At 36.6% G+C, this 23125-nt stretch overlaps 1 protein-coding gene across 1 annotated transcript in view; it reads left to right on the top strand.

The window, feature by feature from the left end:
- The window catches only part of gabrb2b (gamma-aminobutyric acid type A receptor subunit beta2b), a 64151-nt gene that overhangs the window by 29364 nt on the left and 11662 nt on the right, over nucleotides 1–23125 (top strand). The window contains exons 4-6 of the mRNA XM_026182501.1: nucleotides 80–300; nucleotides 12522–12604; nucleotides 21337–21474. Coding sequence (XP_026038286.1) covers nucleotides 80–300; nucleotides 12522–12604; nucleotides 21337–21474 — 442 coding nt within the window. The remainder of the gene's footprint in view (nucleotides 1–79; nucleotides 301–12521; nucleotides 12605–21336; nucleotides 21475–23125) is intronic.

The following is a 23125-nucleotide window of genomic DNA, read 5'->3' on the forward strand; positions in this document are numbered from 1 at the left end:
TACCATTTTATCTTTACCCTCTATTTTCTTGCTCTTTTCTTTTCTCTGTCCTCCTTTGCCCATCTTTGTGCACTTGCAGGACTACACATTGACAATGTACTTCCAGCAGGCATGGCGAGACAAGCGGCTGTCCTACTCTGACATCCCCCTCAACCTGACCTTAGATAACCGGGTCGCTGACCAGCTCTGGGTGCCTGACACCTATTTCCTCAATGACAAGAAATCGTTTGTCCATGGTGTCACAGTAAAAAACAGAATGATCCGACTGCACCCAGATGGTACCGTATTATATGGTCTAAGGTGAGATTTTAATCTCTTAAAATAACATTTTTGTCAACACAAGAACAAGAACTAAAATGTTATATGCACAAATGCTGCATGACCTTGGTAACAAATAATGACAAACATGTTGCACAAGAATTGTGTTCTCTTTTACTTCATGTTGTCAAACAATTCATACTTAATCCTTGTCAGCATACTTTCTATTTTAAACATCTTGAAAACATCCTGGAAAAAAGAAAATCTTGCAGGTGAGGTAACAGTGAGACAACCATTGCTGCACTGGACCAAGTCAGTAATTAGCTCATTAGAGCCAGATGAAGAAAACTACTGATGGGAGGTGCAACATTCCCCCTAAGCAAAAATGATAATGTTGAGGAAGTGACCTACTTGTGTCCTCATTTAAAAGACGTCTGCACATCACCAAGCCAAGCCTCACTAAAGGCTTGTGTAACACTAAATTCAAGTCTTTTGCATGCTCTCTGCATAATTTACCTCACCACCAAGTATAAAAAGCAGATGTACTTAGAATAGCTGTAGGTGTAAAGCCTTGAAAGTTCATCTGAAATTAAATTACTTTTTTGTTTCTTTCGAGATCCAGGGACGTTCAGTACTAACATTGCTCATTTGAAGGCTGATTAGATAGTCAGCTACAGCACACTGAACTCTGTAAATGTCATTTCAGTTAGTTTAGATCTTGTTCTTCAGTACCACTGCTAATAAAACCGTTTCTGTTGTTGCCTTGCCAGCTACACCTTTCTGAGCACATTGGGGTTTTTTCCCGTTACCCCAATGTTACTACATGTCAACTAGATTTGCATAAATGATGTTAGATTACTTTTTCTTCCTAACAATAGTTAAACATTTTCACGATCAAAGTAATTTTGATGGGGTTGACTAACACTGTGAGATGATTAAATATTTAAGCCATTAAATTTATTTAACCTACTGAAAATCAAAGAGCATTAGGTGACAAATTATGAAGTATGATTGGTAATTTTTGCTGACAACGATGCTGTACACATTCAGCAAGATACTTCTCTACCTAAAAAACACCACAACTTTTGCAACGTTTTTTAAAACAAACTTTTAGGAGGGCAACTACTTTAAATATCTCAATGGTTTTCCTCCATGCAGGTATTTGATATGATAATATGACATAACCTAGCTCTTTCCCAGAGACCCGAAGCAGAAATCCTAGTTGCACTATATAAATTGATTGATCATTCCACTGAGTTTCAACCTCTCTGAGTTAACATGATGACCATGCGTTTCTTACTCCTCACTGATGTCTCATCATTTCATTTTGTAAATAGGCCTCTTATGCCCAAAGTCTATAAAATGTTATTGAAAATCATAACACTTTAATGGCTACCATGACGATGAACCGGATCTGCTCTGGGACGGTGAAATTTAATAGAGATTGAGAGAGCACAAGACAAAGGATGAGAGATGTGTTAAGAAGAGGATTAAAATGGAATCTTGCTATTATATTTTTCTGTGATACTCTTCATTGCTGTTGTTGGATAAAGAGGATGGAGAAGGAAGAATAAGACATTTTTTCTGAGATGAAGAAATGGAAGAAGAAAGCACTATGTGGAAAATTCTAAATAATACATTGTCTTGTGCTAAAATCAGAATAATCAACAGTCAATTTTCATGGAAGAAATCCAAAGCTCTTATGCAAAAAAGGGAAAATGAAAGAAAATGGGATAAAAAAACAACATACACAAGCTTTAGAGATGTATTGTTCTATTTGTGAATTTGTCTATAAATACTCTAAATTTTATAAGATTTTTTCAAATGTTATGCCACATTGCATTATAGAGGATCTCCACTTTAACAATCCAATCACGTGGCCAATCATGAAAGAAAATCAACAAAATCATTTGTTCTTTTCAGCTAGGGAGATAGCTCAAAAAGGTTGTCTAGAGATGTTCGGGGTCAGGATGACTTTACCTGTATGTTCCCTGACCCTGAAGGTGCACAAAGGCTGGAGAGAATTCTCCTTTTCAAATTTTTTGAAGCATGGTTGAAGAACTAAATAGCAAATTGATCAAAGAGCCAAGAATAAACTCAATATAATTTTAAAATGCTTTGAGTTTCTGCTGGTAGGGTTTTTGTTTTGTTTTTTAATTATTTATTCAATAATTTGTGTGCTTGAGTGGTCAGTACGGATTGCAGCCCAGTGTCTCCAAGCATGTTTAACTGCAAGTTGTTAGAGCTGCACCATCAGATAATCCACTTCTCCTCCTTGTTTTGGCAGATGAAGTGATAATTATGAGCACTGTATCATCAGCAAATTTCAATGGCCTGATCATAGGGTTCACTTAGCTACACTTCTTAGGTTATTATTGTTTTGTTTGCCCATCATATACTATCAATTGCTTGATTAATTATGCAGAGCAAGCTATATTTGCAAAATATATCACTAGTAATCTTTTAAAAGTGTAGTGTAAGAATAATAAAAATATTTTAATTGACAAACCTTTCCTTTATAATTGGGAGGAAATGTTTTCCTTTGTTTGTTTTTAATTCATTTGTATTTAACAGTTTTGGACTGATATATTTCTCATTTATACTGTCTTATCTTGCACACAGTTCAATAAACTTTTCATATAATGGACACCTACCAGATTTAAACTTTGATGGATCGAGCAGCAGCCAAAAAGTCTCTGTTGCTTCAAAGCCAAAGTGCTTCATGTCTAGAATGTCTAAAGTGAACAAAACCCAACAGAAGAAAGCTCGAGGCAGTAGCAGATTGTGAAGGTCAGATTATACTGAGATAGAACTCAAATAGTACAAATCATTCTTGTGTCAGGTCATCCAAGTTAAATGTAAAATGAACAGCTATCAACACACTGATGCAATATCCAAATGGAAAAAAAAATCCATAATCACACGAAATATGGGTTTGAACGTTTCCCATCCACTGAAGAACTTGACACAAAGTGCAAATATTACTTTGGATGGAGTAGGATTAGACTGAAATTGGGGGAAGAAATCCATCACCTTTGACACTCAATATCATGTAAGTAGGATGACCAGATTTTTGCAAATCCTAAATTGGGTCATGGAATCTTGTGCAGGTCAGTGAGTGCTCATAAATCCACACAGCACATGCAGATACAGCATATTAATGCCCACTGAAGACCTACTAAAGCTGTGCAGTTATTCAATTTATTATGTTAATAAATTCAATTAGACTACAAAAATGTGTAGACACAAGCATGCATTAAGATGAAATTCATGCAAGTGGAAATTCTTGTAGTCTGACATCAATTAAAAATATTTGAATGAAAAAATGTAACAATAATGCATAATAAAATCAGGACGAAAACATAGTGGCACGATGGACTATCAGCTTCTCTAGAACGTGCCCTCTATCTCTACAGCTCTATTTGGATAAATGGTTTAGAAAAATGAATAGGTGGATGCAATTCAAAAGATTAGATTTAGGTTAGACTGGAAGCAGTCTGAACTAAGTCCATCATATATCTAACAAAACCCGTGACAGATTAATAAATTTTGGCTATTTTGTTATTATAGGCGCATAAAGATAAAACAGCAATTTCAGGCTTTATAAAGGCTTTTAAAAGATTTATTTCTAGATGAAAACAAGCCAGGTGCAGGGACTTCTGCAGTTTTGGCATATGAAGTTACAGGATGACAAAAATAAATATCCCTACAACCATGTTCAGTGACCTGTGGTGTTTCGGGAAGATGTACTGTCACAAAGAAAAATGTTTTGAAAATATAATTAAATGTAGCATCTGCAGATGTTTTAGAACTAAACCCACAATTGTTGCTGCTTTCAAGAAAAGCAAAAAGCTAAAATTGACTCCAGGGCAAATATTACCTGTGCAAAAGCAAATATAAAATAATAAGACTGCAAGCATTTTTGGGCTGAGAAACCAAAACAAGAGTTGGTGTTTTGTCTTTGTTATATATAGGGAGTATTTGTTGGTAGATAGGGTGTTTATCACTGAAAAATACCCACCTTTAAACCCAGCTTTAGGAGAGCTCTTAGCATACACAACTAATGCCTGATTGAGAATTAACAAAAAAATGTCTTTGAATATTAAGATTAAATGTTAATGTTTTACCTAGAGCATCCTACTTACTATATTTTCATGGACAACAGTGGGTGGAAAGCAGCTGGCTATGGGGAATGATGACTCTCTAAATGCTGTCATTATCTTAAATATCAAATAATGCAGCTCTGGTGCACAGCACATTCACTGTTTCAATGAGCTCTGAGCTCTGCCAGCAATCAGAGTGGAGTATTTTGTTTATAATCACAGAAAATGGCTAGACTACAATTATGCAGGGGTACTCCTTTCCAAGTACAGTGCAAGGAACATTTACGATATTTTTCACTGAAAACCCCAAATAAAAGGGACCTACTTCTCTGAGTCCTACTATTTTTTTATGTATGTATAATTTAACTGTACTAAATTATAATGTTTTTGTACAATTAATTATTTGTTATGTTTTTGACTGTAAAAGTTCAAATGTTTCTGTTGCAACTACTATAAACTAAGACCAGCATAAATTGAGTACAAATAAGTGACTGAGAATATTTAAGTAAAAAACAAAAGTAAATCATTGCAACGCATTAATCACTCATATTTATTGTGATTGTGACCAACAGCCCGCACATTTCTTTGGCCTGAAATCCAGTCTCTTCCCTTAAAGCTACTTGGCCCTGATTTAACCTCACAAGTTAGATCAATCCAGCAAGCCAATCTCTGAGCACAGCTTGAAAAATATGGAGGGTCACTGCAGGTGATGCAACATATGGGACTTAGTGTGGTTGGCAGCTTTTTCAGGGAATGTTTTTTTTTTTTTAGCAACCAGGGAGTGTAAGCAGACTGAAAAATGTGGCTTTGCATCATTTAATGGATGGAACAACTGGGGGAAATGAGAGGGTAAATGGAGAGCAAGACAGCAGTAAACATAGGCAATCTGATGCACACTTCTACAGTGTAACAGCTACGTAACATGCTCACACATTACCTCATACAAACATGCATAACATTTATGTTTTCTAAAAGCCCTGCCAGAGGCTTGTGCTCTGAGTTCTACACTGGTGACTCCGACTTGACACAGAGATCAGAAAGTTGCCGAAAAGTAACCGGCAATTTACTCCTTGGTTAAACACATGGAAGCCACAGAGCCCCATCACCAGCAGTAAATCCATCAGTGTGAAATAAATGCTGACAAAGACAGGGGACAAGAGAGAAAGAAAAGGAGAATCTATCTAAACCTCTTAGGCTCAAACAACCTCACCGTCACACTCTGTGGGGTGGTAATCCCTGAGGTGTGTAATATGAAACAGCATGTTAATGTTAGAACTCTTCCCTTTGAACTTCTTTACTGGCATTAGAAGGAAATGTTATGATAGACTGCTCACTGTCTCTCTTCACATCCTCTGTCCTAAAATATTCTTTCTATGGCTTTGTTTTTATTATTTTACCTCCATTTTTTGAATAACTAAGTAAATTACAACATTTCTTTTTCTTAGCAAAAATATTTAAAAAGTAATACTTAAGTTTATCATAAGAGCTGTCTGATCTTATTTTACTATACCTGTAAAGTAATAGTAATGTGTAATATTAATATTGAAATTATAAGTAACATTAAGTAATCTCCTACTTTTTTTTTTTGTATTTGCTTTAAATGGGAAAAAGCTGGGGAAAAGATGGGAAAAGCCTGAGACTAACTGTCGCTATGTGGCTGTGAAAATTAGGTGAACCAATGACTCCACGATTTCAAGATTTAAGTGTCACACTTTCTATTGGCAGAGACTTTCTTTTTCTTTGTGTATATTCTGGCTAACAATGATAGGAAATTATAATATTATGTAATCTGAACAACAGGGAACATGCATACTGTACGTTAAATGGTGAAGGTCCAAGAATGGAACCTTGAGGAACTCCACATTTAAGTGTTGTTTGTTCAGATTCGGTACTGTTCAATTCAATTTAATTTTACGTAGGGCATTGCGATATGACCAAAATCTCATATCCCACTATAAGACATTTATTGTGCCGACAACGATACCGGTATATAGATCACAAAAATTTTACATTTTCTGTAAATTCTGTGAATCTCGGCAGCTCTACTTCCGTAAAGTGTTTTCAGCTGGGCGTCGTGTACCTGGAGTCGAGTGTTACATAACTTGAAACAGCTGCAGTTTTCTCTGAGTATTTTTTTTTACCTGATGGCTCTTTTTAGCTTCTCGTCTGTAAACACTGTGCATACTATTTCACGTGATTTGGTTTATTTTGAAAAATCTCAACAGGATCTTCAGCTTTATTGTGAAAGGTTTATGTGGAAAATAAACAAGCAGACGGCAGAGCCACGCGATGGTTTTACCGTCATTGTTGCTAACGACAACGCATAAAAACAGTCGCTTGTCCGTCCGTAGGGTGATTATATTAAGTATAAGAGAAAGAGAGAACTTTAAGAAATTCTACAGTGACCATCAAAACGATGAAAAATATTGCCGTAAACAGTTTATTTTGCGACTCCACGAAACAAACAATAGCGTAATATGAAACGATAGACGTTTTCATATCGCCATCTGATATATATCGTTATATTGAACAGCCCTAATTTTACGTATACGTTACCATAAACACAAAAGCAGTCACCTCAAGATTCTTTATATTGTAAGGTAAAAACCCTGCAATATCAGAAAGACAAGCAATCACACAATCCCTACGAACAAGCACTTGGGGACACTGGGAAGGAAAAACTTCCTTTTGATAGGAAAAAAAAACTCTGGAAGAACCCGGCTCAGAAAGGGCAGCCATTCACCACAATCTATTGTTGGTGAGGGGAGAGAAAGAGAGAGGAGAAAAGAAGGGAGTGGAAGAGAGTTTAATAATAACTAATGATTAAATACAAACACAGATTTGTAAAAATACAACTCAATACTTTGTAACATAACCTTTGTTGGCAATAACAGAGGTCAAACATTTACTATAGGTCTTTACCAGGTTTGCACACACAGTAGCTGGTATTTTGGCCCATTCCTCCATGCAGATCTTCTCGAGAGCAGTGATGTTTTGGGGCTGTCGCTGAGCAACACGGACTTTCAACTCCCGCCACAGATTTTCTATGGGGTTGAGGTCTGGAGACTGGCTAGGCCACTCCAGGACTTTCAAATGCTTCTTACGGAGCCACTCCTTTGTTGCCCGGGCGGTGTGTTTTGGATCATTGTCATGTTGGAAGACCCAGCCTCGTTTCATCTTCAAAGTTCTCACTGATGGAAGGAGGTTTTGGCTCAAAATCCCACGATACATGGCCCCATTCATTCTGTCCTTAACACGGATCAGTCGTCCTGTCCCCTTGGCATGATGTTTCCACCCCCATGCTTCACAGTAGGTATGGTGTTCTTGGGATGCAACTCAGTATTCTTCTTCCTCCAAACACGACGAGTTGAGTTTATACCAAAAAGTTCTACTTTGGTTTCATCTGACCACATGACATTCTCCCAATCCTCTGCTGTATCATCCATGTGCTCTCTGGCAAACTTCAGACGGGCCTGGACATGCACTGGCTTCAGCAGCGGAACACGTCTGGCACTGCGGGATTTGATTCCCTGCCGTTGTAGTGTGTTACTGATGGGGACCTTTGTTACTTTGGTCCCAGCTCTCTGCAGGTCATTCACCAGGTCCCCCCGTGTGGTTCTGGGATCTTTGCTCACCGTTCTCATGATCATTTTGACCCCACGGGATGAGATCTTACGTGGAGCCCCAGATCGAGGGAGATTATCAGTGGTCTTGTATGTCTTCCATTTTCTGATGATTGCTCCCACAGTTGATTTTTTCACACCAAGCTGCTTGCCTATTGTAGATTCACTCTTCCCAGTCTGGTGCAGGTCTACAATACTTTTCCTGGTGTCCTTCGAAAGCTCTTTGGTCTTGGCCATGGCGGAGTTTGGAGTCTGACTGTTTGAGGCTGTGGACAGGTGTCTTTTATACAGATGATGAGTTCAAACAGGTGCCATTCATACAGGTAACGAGTGGGGGACAGAAAAGCTTCTTACAGAAGACGTTACAGGTCTGTGAGAGCCAGAGATTTTCCTTGTTTGAGGTGACCAAATACTTATTTTCCACCCTAATTTACGAATAAATTCTTTACAAATCCTACCATGTGGATTCATGGATTTTTTTTTCACATTCTGTCTCTCACAGTTGAAGTGTACCTCTGGTGCAAATTACTGACTTCTGTCATCATTTTAAGTGGGGGAACTTGCACAATCGGTGGCTGACTAAATACTTTCTTGCCCCACTGTATATGGTCTTTATAGTCCCTGACAGTACTGCAGCATTCTGGAGTAACTTAAGCATTGCAGGGAGGTTTTAGAACAACATGATAATAATAAATGAATTACAATAGATATCCTAGAAGCAATAAATGGATGAACTAGTTTTTCAGCATCACTTTGAGACAGGATGTTTTTGTAATTTGAGAGATCCTGCACAAAAGGAGAGCAACAAGTGTCTGGTTAGACACTTACACTGGTAGGCATCACCTTGTTTTCTACCACAGTTTTTTACCATTACCACTGTTTTTTTGTACAAATACCTCAGTTTTACCTGATTTTAGAAGCAGGAAAGCTTCTAAATTCATCTTCTTTATGAAAGCTGCTTGTCACTGGCATTGTATACAATGCCCATTCGCACTCCTTTTTTTGCCTTTTATAGTCAAAACTATGAAATGGAAACGCAGAGGAGATTTTTGAAAAGTAATCATAGCACTGTTGTGTTCGTTTAACCAGGCTTGGGTTAAAAACATAAAATCAAGATCATTTTTTGTAATATATTACTTTATAAATTAAATGCATTAGCTGTGCACTCTGAGTACACTTGGTTAATGCTTTTGATCTTGCCACATAGGATCACTGTTTAGACAAGTGGCATGGAGTCTGTCTCATCTATGATACGCATCTGATTGGTGATGTGTGTAACCACTGCTGCGTAATATATCTTCAATTTGGCTCAGCTTCAGTGTGGAACGTTGACCAGTGAGTGAGTTCAGGCCAAGCCACCTGTCACAGCCAGGTGGCTTGGCTGCAGGTCGTTACAGGGACATCCTCTGGAAGCTTTGGATAATAGGGTGGATGGAGTTAGTTAAGGAGGAAGGAGCATATTCTGTCTGACTATGTATGGTGTCCTGCCTATGTATTCTGTCCTTGTTGCGACTTGAGGCGACTGTTGTTGTGATTTGGCGCTATATAAATAAAATTTAATTGAATTATTCACAGAGTTTAATTAGTATTAGATGTTCCAAGAGCAGGACATAGATTGGCAGCAAGTATCTTGGAGTGATCTTTACAGTTCCAGAATAAACTGAAGTTGTCAATAAACTTTATCCAATAGGTGAGACATGCTGAAGTTAACAAGGTGTTTGAACTAAGTAGTCTCCTAAAAGATCCTATTCCCCTCTCCATGGTAGGAAGTGGGCCACAGAAGAATAACTGATGTGATGGATGCTCAGTTTAAGTGAGGCAGGGATAAGTTTTAGGTCTCCTTTTTTAAAACGTCCCATAATCCAGCAAGTGGAGCATAAAAGGAGAATATTGTCTCCAATTCCGCTGTTAGCTTCTTTGCAGACATGTTGTCAGTTATTGGATTTTGTTTTAATATATTTGCCATAGACACAGACTATGGGATGCCTTTTAGGTGTTAGTAAAATCTTGTAATGCTGGTGCATAATTGTTTCCAAATCTTTGCTTACAAATAATATCATGTAATGTTGATTATATCCTTAATTTGAATGTCCATTAATCTTTCTGTGTTTGTATAGTAGGTGTTTGTAATTTATGAATATAAATGTATTAGCATTATAGTGGCTGTTTGAATAATGGCATAGTAAAAGAGAGATAGAACAAAGAAAGAGGCACAGAGGCACACAAGCATGGTTATCTCTGCTGTGTAACAGAGGATTGGACTCAAGATGAGCCTCTCCTCTGGCACAAATTTATCTATGTTGTCAGGTGTGCCTAGACGATTACCCACCATGCTGTGCTGCTCTGTGGCAACTCCCTCAGTGGGAGTGAAGTTCTCACACAAGACCAGAGTCAAGGAAAGAATGGCAGCCTATTACTCACAGCCTCATCCTTATGTTCCTATCACAAAGTCTGATGGACAACATAACCTTATCTATTGACTCATGGTTGCCTTCTGTTATTATCCCTTATTATCCCTTGCTGCCTATTTGTTTTGATATTGACTGAAAGGCTGAATGCCTTTATGGTGATAGATACAGTATCCACAGAATATGATAGGATAGAAGTAGTAAAACAGTAAGCTCTGGTTCTTTGACCAGGGTTGTTTACACATATAAGCACATTTACCACAGCAGTACATTTCTTTGGTTAATTTCTCATAATCCATGACAAGAAATTAAGATAGAAACTGCTTTAGGTTGCTCTGTTATTCACAAAGGGTTAACACAGTGGTTGTTTTAACATGCCCAATTTAGCTAACTCTACTTTTTCTTTTTCTTTTCCTCTTTCTTTTTTTTTTTTACACTAAATGCCTCTCCTGATGCAACCCCAAAGAAATTTGTGTCTCCTCCTGGTCTCAAAGCTTTCATGTGTTAGGTGAATGCGACACTGTGGAGTAACTATAACAAACTAAAGCATTAAATAGTATTAATAGCTATAAAAAACAGCAAGTCAGAAATCAGAATAGTATGTGTAGTGGAACTATAAAGCTCTATATGCTCCTGATTGTGGTTCACATCAAAAGAGTCAGAGTTATGTGGTCAAAGAGGGTCTTGACATATTGCTGAGATCAATTCCTCGAGTGTAAAACATGAAACATAGAAATACCATCTAATAAAAAATGTTAAACAAAACAAACAAAGAAAAAAAACACCAAGATTCTATTTAGATTGCCTCTCATCCCTCATTTGAAGTCATGACATATTTTCACATTTGAATTATTATGCTAAAGGGAAAGGATAAGTTAAGCCTTGGGGGGCAGTAATCTAACATTTCTCTTTTCCCCCCAAGCTGTTTTATCTATCTTTACCATTTCCCATGAAGATAATAATCTATCATTTTATTGATGTTCGCATGCTCCATGGAGTCATGAAGTGTTCACTTGTGGCACATCAGGTGCTATATTTGAAAGCCAAGTCCCATTTAAGCTTGGAAACAGGAAATTATGTGAAAATGTCATTTAAAGTACTTTTTTAATGGAATGTATTAACTGAACAACTCAGATATTTGAGGTTTTTATATAGCTGTATGTTAGGAGTGTTAACCCATCAGTACCATGCTGTAATAATGCTATAATAAAGATATTTCCTTGTTTAATATTCAAAGGAACTTAGATTCTTCTTTTAATTATTAAAAGAATAGCTTTGTACAATTTATGTCATTTTTGTTTGTCTGTGCAGCATCTCACAATAAACAGTAATGTTCATGAAAAGGTGATGTCTGACAAGACGAGTGCACACTTAAATAAAACTCTGACACTAACGTAACATCATACTTATTTAAGTTATATGACATTTTTTGTAACTGCTATAAGTAAACAAATGAAAGTATAATATTGATCTTTCAGTCTGAAATTTTTTATTTATTGTGCTGATTCCAGTTACACTAACATCATCATCATTTTATTCACACAATAATACTGACCTACAAAGTCAAAGTTTTCAATAAGGTTAATTTGATCCCATATGGCATTTTAAGGCATTATTACATTCATTTTGACTTTTACAGTATATCTCTCTCTTCTGCTGCTGTCACCACTGTCTCACAGAGAATAAACCCCACAGTGATTCATATCCCAGGTGAAACCTAACAGAGAACCCACAGGATTATCCAAACAAAGCTAGAATTGGGACATAAGGATTAGCTATTCACCTATAATGCCCAGTGGAGTTCCCACCACTACCACCGTTCCAGTCTTAAAAAAAAAAATAATAATAATAATTTAGGGTTATTTATTTATGTATTATTTTATTTTTACAAGATTTGGATTTTGTTCAGTTACTCAGTGCCATGCAGCTAGCAAATGGTCATCAAAACTGTTTAGAAAATAAATTAAAAGTAAATAAAATGAGGCAATTAAAAGAAAAACAAAACAAAACAAAAAGTTGATTCTCACAACTAACAGCATCTATATTATATATCTTTGTCTAGTCCCTGCTGTAGTTACCCTGTTAAAAAATAGAGTTTGCTCTCTAATTTTGCTGTGATTTCTTTTCAGGATAACTACCACTGCTGCTTGTATGATGGACCTGAGAAGGTATCCACTGGATGAGCAAAACTGCACACTTGAGATAGAAAGTTGTAAGTAATTGATTCATTAATGACCATAATGTGTTCTTTTTTTTTTATTAATGTGTTTTCTTATCAGAGTTGAATTAATATGTCGACTCAGTTTAACAGTTTAAAATTCTAGGTTTATGTCTAGCAATTTAAATTTGTCCCTTTTAGCCCGTGTTCTTCCTTTGTACTTTAATAGTAAAGTTAAAGTAAAATGAGTGACTGTGCCACTCATTCACAAAGAAATTTAATTTACCTCCAAACAAAAGTGGTTGAAATTTAGCTTTAATAAGAACTAATGGTGAATAATGATAAATACATCTGAATGCCTGCAATGCTGCTAAAGTGCATTACACCCTGAAAGGCATAAATCTGGTGTTAATGTATGAAGGGAATTATAGCATGAAGGTTTAAAGAACATCAGGATCACACAATACATGGATTTTAACACAAAACAGTAATGCAAATATGTTTCTTGTAACAGTTATCTGTTATTAAGATTATCATAGTTTTACGATGACTGTCATGTCAGATGATTTTATTTTGACTGGAACTTTACTTTCTGTACTCATGGCTAAGGGTTCATGCAGCTTCACAGCTGCTTTACAAACTGTTCAAATGAAACACGCTATTTGTAATCTAGCAGCCTGCTACAAAAGTATCTGTGAGAGTATTGTTGTAGTAATCCATGATTATTATACACAAACCACATTGTTCGTACCACAATGTTTGCTTGGTTCATGATAGGAATATAAAGCTCCATAACTGCATTTCAGTTATGGATATATTCTGTATCCATTCTGAAAGACATTTATAGAACAAAAAATAAATTGACAGAATAAATACCAATAAGAAAATAATTAAAATCAAGCTTTCTGTATTCAGTTAAATAGTTACAAAATACATCAAGGCATATTCTGAAGTGGAAACTGTATAAATAAAAATAAATAAATACATACACACATTTGTAAGTAAATAAATAAATAAATAAATGGGGTGATTTATTTGAGGAAAGGGGTAATAAAGGGAAGTAGAATGGAAGAAAACATTTTAAATGTATCATGCATGTTTTGTCAGTTTTTGTCATTGTTGTCATTTAGTTATTGCTTAGAAAGTAAACTGATTGCTGCATTTATCCCCCCCCCTTTCGCAAATACTCGAGTTAAACCCCCAATACTCATTTTACTTTTGGGCAGCTTTACTTTCAATTTCTACTCCAGCTGGTCCAGCAGCCTCTGATAGTTCTCAGTGTTCTCATACTCCATCTTTCCTATGTTACTGTAGAACTGCTAGATCTCACAGTTATAATTAGCCCCATGTCAGCCACGCCCATGTCTGGTTGGTTAGTTCGAAGCTCTGTTCTTTCAAAAATTTTGGAACTCTTCCATAAGTACTTTGAATTCATATGTGGCACATGTATACGACATGTGCTATATCTTCAGTACATCGTTATGCCTTTCAGTGTATGTCTTTCCAGCTTGCAACCTTAACACTGCTACTATGTGCTTAACAGTCTCCAGGGCACCTTTTCATAATTCTTCTCTGGTAGAATCCTACCTTTATGGATCTAATGTTAAGGGCCTGCTCTCAAGCTGTTCTTCAGGACTGCATTCTGTGGCCAATGATAGGATTTCTTGATCTCAGTCACTTCCTTTATCTGCTGATGATGCATACATTGCATGGAGGGGCTTGTATCCCATAGATTTTACTCCTCCTCTTCATTACTAGATTAGATTAGATTAGATAGAACTTTATTAATCCCTCGGGTGGGTTCCTCTGGGAAATTCGATTTCCAAAAAAGCACAGCACCGACAGAAGTTACAGAGTTACAGAATATTATATATATATATATATATATATATATATATATATATATATATATATATATATATATATATATATACAGAGACAATATAAATAAAATATACAAAGGGGATAAATAGAATAAATAGGAATAAAAATAAAAATACAAGTGAATTGCACATTTCAAGTATTGAGTCTATTGCACCGAAGGTGAAAAAAAGTTTGAAAAGCCTAGTCTAAAAAAGTTAAAGTTAACAAAAAAGGTGCGGTGTTGCAGAGCTACTTGGAAAGGCTGCCGTCACTCCAGCGCCATCTTGTCAACATACTATACATCTTCTGCTGCCTAAGGCACTCTCATAGCAGTTCATCCCCAATACCCATCTTCCTAATGTATTCAGAAATGTTCTGAATACATCAGGAATATGTATTGGCTCTCACAACTGGATCTTGGCACTGACACTCACTAATCCTCACCATCCTTCTTTTCATGGCTGGTGGAGTCTCATGGTGCTGGACTTTAGATGGAACCATCAGTGCCCTCAGAAGTTTGTTTGTATTGATGTTACTGCCATACCAACTCTTGTGGCCACTTTATTATTTAAGCCAATATCTATTTTGACATTGAAAGCGTTGATGGTATGGGTCTTATTCCTACAATGGAAAGGGCTCATCAGCACTTGTTCGTTTCAATTGAGCTTTATTTATATAGCACCAAATTACAATAACAGTTGCTTCAAGGTGCTCATTATTGTTAAGAGGCTTCATATTGTCTCACTGTCTATTATCTATTTGCTGCTTTACCCGCCAGTTCCTGGTCCTTTGACATTTTGTTGTTTCAATACCCTTTTGAGCTTTGCTCATATGTGTGGAGCTTCCATGTTATGTAGAAGAAGTTTATCTACCAGTTTGTTACCTGGTATTTATACGAATTATACCTTTGTGGGTATAGCCAGTATGAGTATTGTTAGCCACTCATGTGATATTCGAATAGAAGTGGATCATGGCAGGTCCTTGTTGCTGTTTGCATACACAAATGCACACAACTGCCACATATCATCTATATATAGTTTGTCATGCCAAGGGGACAGACAAGAAAAAATACTATAATAAAATCTAAATGGGAACTTCATGTATATTTTTACTGCAAATGTAACCCCCTGCTTTGTAGTGTCCAGTTGAACAAATTGTCTGAGTTCAGAGAATGATGGTAAACAACTGAGAGGAAGATGGAGAGGAGTGGAGCATTAGTGGTGTACATATGAGCTCACCTCACAATATGTCCAGTCATTAGTACCACAAGCGCACATCCTTCTCTTTTAATGTGGTTGGAGTGTTTTCTTTCTCTTAAGAAACTAGCTGGATATTACTAACTGTGGCTGTGAGCATCCATCATATAGATTATGTATGTGTAATTATCATAGCCACTAAAACATACCCAATAGACAAAACCTCTGAAAACACATGCACACTTAAAAGGTTTAAAGGACTCCCAGTGCTAAAATAAAAGGGTAGACTACTGGTTTCCATCCATCTATCTCCTTTATAAATTCATCAGTGTTTTTTTCCTTTCTCAAAGTTCCACCACAAGTGTTTCTTTCTTACTCTGTATGTATCGCTCCATTAGCCATTCTATTTTCAAATTGAACTTTATGTGACTTAGAGGCAAATGTAAAACCGCTGATTTACCAGCTTTTATTCATGCTATGGCAAAAGTGCTCCATAACAAGTAAATAAGGTTTTGGAACAGTGGACACTTTATCAGCATAGCGAGATGTAAAACTGTTAAAGTTAATTAATCTGTTACCGTGCACACAAATCTCAAAGTATTAATCATGCTTCAATTCAGATCAACTCAGATCCTATGGTACAAAAGTTTGTATTAGTATACAAAATTTCACACCTAGACTATTATTGAAGGATTTTCTTGCATTTGAAAATGCCATTCATACATTATTTATAATGCTCAGTGTCGCTGTTACAGTAATATACAGTCTATATGCTGCTGTATAGCCCTACCTTCAAAAGAAAACTGATTTGATCAAAAGATACAACACTGACTTCATAACAACAGTAGCTGTGAACCTTTTCAATAAATCATACCAAGATTAGGATCAGTCAGCCGTTAAACATTGAACACTAGCCAAGAAGCATCTTCGTGTAGCAGCTTTACAAACTTGTAGTGTAGTAACTTTACAAAATGTATGGCTCTACACAAGACGACAAAATTGGTCATTTCAGCAAAGCTGTTTTAAAAGCCATAAAATGAAACAAAGTAATTAAGACAGCTATGTACGTATTCGATAACTTTTACATGTACTGAGGGGAAAGTAAAAGGCACATTACATTAGATGTTTCAGTCGATATGTGCTCACTATGAAACTATCATTTCATTACAGCATCTCTGTCAAGTTATAGTTATATTTTCTGCACCAGTGATCCCCATCATATGGACAGCCACTTCCACTCTATCTCGCTGTTGCCATCACTGCTTATCAGAGCCCATTTTGGAAACTGCAGACATTCTCTGGGGTGTGAATGGTTTCCACACGTGGGCTTGCATGGCTTATTTATTTATCTTATCTTTAGATGTTCCGCCCCTGTCCAGGCATCCAAGTGAGCTGCAGCTTGCTGTATACTGCAAAACTTTAAAGATATTTTTTAATTACTAGGAATAACATTAAAGTCGCTTTGAACTTTGTAAAATCAAAGTTAGTTGCAGACATATTTAGAGTTGAGTATCCTTCTCAGCTTCACTGGGCTATGCGTGAAGCAGGCATTTGTCGGGGGATGGATTTCAAGTATCGATTTTTGTGTGAGAGTGATGGTGATGTTTGTGAATGTGTATGTGGACACATGTGTTTACGCATCACAGAATGTCTATTAATATGTATTAAGTTGATATGCATTTCGTCTGATAAACTGTGGGGAAAAAATAATCCAAAGGACTTGCTTGGTGACTTTAATAATTTTCAATAAACAGTCAAAATTTAGGGAGTCACAGCATACTGTATTTCAAAGTATTCTTATTTCAAATGTTTGCAAATGCCAAATGTGTTTACAAGTTTTATTTACAATATATTTAGAAAAAAAGTATAGATGTGAAGAATAACATGATTGTTTTGATTCATAATGCTTTATCATGACCTTGCATGCCAGTGGTATTTAATATATGTATTAGAACTTGGTATTCTTTTATAATAAGTATATAAAAAAACACTTTTTTTATTATCCCTGATTATCTTCTGCCCATAGCAATATCAAAGCCAGTGTTTTATCTCCTTCCAAAATCCTTCTTTGCCCATTAAAACAAATCAACTGAGACATTATTTCATAAGCTTGATAAAAATGCCTGGAGTCAGATTTGGTCAGGGAGATATGCCAGAGTCCCAGTTAAATAGCTTTAGTATTGTATTGCTATCTCCTCTGATGTTATCGTGAACAATTTCATTTACTTTTGGTCTGGCGGTGCTCTCTGACATTGGAATCCATAAGAGAAGGTTTTGTGCTAGTGTAAAATAGATATCGTCACCCCGTGTTTTATTATTATTTAAAACTTATTGTTTTTTTTAATCTAAGTTCTGTAATCTTGTGCCAGTTAATAGTTACAAAGCCAAGTTTCTTATTTCACCATTTTGTAATTAATAGATATACTCTCAACTAATTATTTATTTTGTGTCTCTTACTATATTCCTTGCAGTTAATTTCATATGGGATGGGAATTAAGACAATCTGAATGTGCTAAACACTTTGACACAAAAACTTCAGTAAAATAAAATTGCAAAGTCAGTCTAAGGGTTAAAGTTCTTAGGTAACTAAAAACTAAGTTATAAGAGCACTGGGTCAAACTTCTACTCATCTATGCTATTACAGTACAGAGGTGTGTGTAGTCCTTGTTTGTTGACAGTTTGTTTTTCCTAACATGCCCCCATTCAGTCATCCACTTCAGTCATGCAGTAGCTCTGTTCCCCCCTGAGTGTGTCCACAACACAGATTGATAATTACTGCTATGACCTCATATTGTCAATTCACCATAAGCACATGGCTCAGAAAGACTCTTGTTGTCTAGGTAACCCTCTCATGTATTTACTACCAGGTCTTCTACAAGTCAAAGATATCCTTCGCACTCATTGGCTGTCATCAGTGTTGGTCAAGTTACTTGAAAATAGTAATTAGTAAATAATTACTGATTATTTCTCCAAGAAAGTAATCCAGTTACTTTACAGATTACTTATTTTCAAAAGTAATTAGTTACTTTTAAAAAACATGATACACAACCTGAATACGTAATAAAGCAATAGACCTTTCAGCCCAATTCTATTTTTTCTGCATAATCGATCATATAAAATGTATTTAAATGAAAAAGTCTTGTTTTAAAATTTGTTTTATTAGTTTTAATATTTTAACTTTATGCATCAAGCAAAAATTTAATTATTTGCAACAGTCTTGTTTAATCTAATTTGATCGGATATCGGAGAGAAATAAAAAATATCACAAAAGCACCTCACAAAACTTGCGACATGGCGTAACTCGGCTCATAACCGTAGCACGTCAGAGCAGTATGCGTCACGTGATAGAGCGGCTGTGGCGTGCGAGACCTGTCGCTACCAAACCAGCATTTCATCTCAGAGAAAGTGATCCCAGAGAGAAGTAAAGCAAGTGTGTAAGTTCATCTCTGAATGTTTGTAAAGCATTCCAACGTTAAGCATAACAACCGATATATGGAGCGACTGCCTCTTCCCTCTCCCTCGCTCTCCTGCTGCTACTTCAATCATGAAACTGATCAATGATCAGCTGATCGGCTTTTCTGTCGCGAGTCCGTCTCTCTTGTTTGTTTTTGGCCCACTTTGCACCAGAAAGAGGGAACCAGCGGCTAAACAACAGCAGCACGTTTAAGCTTGATAAGCTGTTGTTAGAATTTATTTAATATTACTTTCTACACCAGGATCCATTTCTACACGTAGTAAGCTAGTACTTTTGGATTTTTTGTCGCTTAAAAAATTCATCCAAACTAAAATTATTTCTGTCTGCCCCTGACCAGTCCTGACTTCATTTCAGTCATCTCAACTAATATAATTTCCTTATACACTTCACTCCATGAGGATTTTTTTCTTTTCTGGCACCTGTACTGAGGAAGTCATTTTACCATTCCTTCTTTGGAAACTTTTTGTTATAGAAGAATGACCGAAAGTCACATACACATTAACAAAAAAAAATTACAATAAGTAAATAAATAAAAATAAAAAGCAGACAGATAAGCCTCCATCGAACTTCTGCTTAGAACTTGTTCCTGTGCTGCCATCATTAGTGCCTGTGAGCTGTCTTTCAGTCCACCTTTGTCTAACCATTGATAGGTTTTCTTAATATCAGCCACTTCTTCTACCTGTCAGTGGTGCATGCAGTGCAGGGGCCTGTCCTTCCATGATATTTCCTACTCTTGCTCCTCTTCTTTCTTGGGTTTCTTCTGCCTGAGGTATTCACTAAGCACACGGTCAGTTGTGGCCATCTTGGATTTGGGTGTCCCATTCTTGGTTCTGACATTCACTAGTCCTAGCCCACCTTCCTTACACTTAGTGTACTGTCTCAAGGTGCTGGATTTGGGGTGAAACCATCCCTGCATAATAGGGAAGTTTCTTTTCTTGCCGTCAGTGGCTTCTATCTCCTCTTTTGGCCAGCTTATTATCACAGCACGATATTTTTATCAACTAGAAGGACATAGGTGTTGATTGCCTAGATGTTGTTCTTCTCAGGACTTTCCTTACTCTCTGCAAGAACTTGATGATTGCAGATTTCCTAGCGGCCTCTTGATGGTTCCCATTTGCCTGTGGAATTTGCAGGTACTTGTAGCTGTCTTCGTTGTTTGTAGTGTTGCCTTCTGGTAGTACAATCCCCTCAGTTCTGACTACTTTCCCTCTCTTTGTTGCCACCTGGCTTCAGTCTCTCAGGTTCAAGCAGCTGGCCATAGCTGTGAGACTTTGCTTGACAATTTCTAAGGCCTCAGGTATGGGCAGCTTACTTCTTATGCATCCATTTGTTATATTAGCAGCACCAATAGTTGGCTAATCTTCCTCCATGCTGCCTTTATCTTGATGGAGGGTACTGCCTTTTGTGGCTGTTTATCTTGTAGCCAAGCATCTCAGTGATCAAAGTTGCTGTGGTGTCACAGTAGTGATTGTCCATGTTCTAGTAGACCTTAAGAAGGTACTTCACGTAGTCTTGGTAATCAGCCACAGAAGGTCTAGGTTTTCATTTTAGCTATGATCCTAGCTATCTCTCAGGTCATCTCCTCTCACACTCACAACCGTTAGTTCACATATAAATATTTTGCCACATTGCAGTTATTGCGAAGTGCACAGTAGTGAGAGATCTAAATAGTAAGGGTATCTTCATGTTGAGATGGCTTTGAATAAGATTTTAACACACAGTAATTGCACTACTGAGCTTTACTTGTGTAACTAACAGAATTAATATGTTAGTTACACAAAAATTAATGACCAGCATTCATTCTTCCAAGGTTGCAGTATTGCGAACTGTTATATGTGTGGTTCAAGGAGTGTTAAGAGCACAAAAGTCGATTGTTTTGACTAGAAAATAATAACAGGTAAACAAACCCACAACTTAGAAACATTTCAAACCATATATACACTATGCAGGCCTTTTGAGGAGAAGGAAGCAAATAGGAATAGGAAGCATATTTAAAATGCACATGCTTTTACAAAAAAAAAAAATTCAAATGAATAAAAGAGTTTTTCCTTGCGGACTGCCATGAATTTTTCATCAGTAAACCAAAGCCCAGTGACTGCATCTAAAGTCAAAAGACTGTAAACTGGTAACAAATGCAAACCTAATCATTACTAATTAAATATACAAGAACGACATGGGATAGATCGTGAACAGATATAGTGTGTAGACCTTATTGTCAATCAGTGATTCTTGTTGCTTGTACTGTCTCGCAGATGGTTACACTACAGATGACATTGAATTCTACTGGCGAGGAGGAGATAATGCTGTGACAGGAGTAGACAAGATCGAACTTCCCCAGTTCTCCATTGTGGATCATAAGCTCATTTCCAAGAATGTTGTCTTCTCCACAGGTAACGCATCATAAAAATCATGATTCATTATCATTGTTACTATTATTACTAGTAATTTTACTTCATTATTATATCTCTCAGTGTCTCTGTATATTCATAAAATAGTTTAGATGTTTCATACTTTATCAGTACTGACTTTTTTCACTGTTTCAACTTATATATATGAAAAAATAATTTCCAGAAATCCTAAACATCATGAAAACAAACAGGCATACAGATCTTTGAATGAATCATTGTCTTCGGAGGCAGATGATACCATGACATTTTAACAACAAACAAAAGAGAACACTGCCTGATATAATGAAATATTCATATGTTCAAGTTTTTCATATTCATGATTTTGTCATGCAAACAAGCATTTGTGAGCAGGACAGTGATGTTTTTGGTGATTAGTTAAAGCCGCTGCACTGAATGATAGCGTAACGTAAATTCAATATGAATGTTGCAGCTGCACCAATGAAAGCTTGTTTTGTCTGCACACACTGCTTGTGCGTGTATGTATGTGTGTTGTTGTGTATTGGTATACTATTAGTATGCAAGAAACTTTACCCAAGTGTCTACCTGAAGTGTGCTGGATTTTATTACCCAATATAGAAATGGGGGAATTCCCCTGGTGTCAAACATTCACTGGATACAGCTTGGTTATAAAACTGTCATAATTATAGTGCTAATTTGAAAAACTCTGTAATTGAAAAAAAAAAACCCTCAAAGAAATGTGTTGTAGTTGGACAATTGTAGTAAGACTTTATTGTATACCAAATTTGTATTTGTTTCTATCACATATATGCTGACATTTCAAATAACAGGCTATACAGGAATAACCTGGATTTGTCCTCATTCATCTTCATAGAACAAAAGTCACAAGATCACGAAAGTTAGACTTTATCCTCTGGATACCACAAAACAAATTTTAGTCAAGAATTGCAGAGATTTTTCCTCTGGCCTGACAGAACACCACTGTCATTGACAGAACCACGTGATCAACATGGTCACAAACCCCTGTTTTCCTAATGAAGCATGTTTCAGCCTTCAGATTTTTAAGCTTTATTTTGAGTGTGTGCCATGACCTTTTTTTTAAGGAAGGTAGTAAAAAACAGTTGCTCATCAGTCAGTGATATTGGAAAGAACAAATTTAAATTACTTGGTTCAAACTGATCCTGATTACTGATGATTGTGTTCATATTTTTTGCCACACACCTGATATCTTTGGCATTTCACATCTTTTCTGCCATGGTCCTGGGTTGTGCGACCCAGTGTTGAGTTTTATGTATCTTTTGTATTCATTTATGCTCTAGCTTATTTCGTCTAGTTAATTTCTAGGGTGCTGCTTAGCCCTTTGTTTCTTAGTTGTTTATGTCATCTCCTCCTGTACTCAGTCTCCCTGGTTCGTGCATCTACCTGTCATGCGTCATGTCTGTGTGGTTAAGTTCAGGTCACGTCTAATCTCCATGTTTCCTGTTTTACTTTGAAAGTCTGTGTCTAATGTCAGTGTATGTAGTTTCGCTTTCCCTGTCCTGTCATTAGGTCCATGTGTATCAGCTGTTCCCCCTTATGTGTTTCCACTTCCCTTGATCATCCCTTATGTGTATTTAGTCTTTGTGTTTCTTTCAGTCTGTGTCGCGTCATCTGTGTTCCCACCCTCCATGTTTTC

Source organism: Astatotilapia calliptera, chromosome 10, assembly GCF_900246225.1.
Source record: "Astatotilapia calliptera chromosome 10, fAstCal1.2, whole genome shotgun sequence".
Taxonomy (NCBI): domain Eukaryota; kingdom Metazoa; phylum Chordata; class Actinopteri; order Cichliformes; family Cichlidae; genus Astatotilapia; species Astatotilapia calliptera.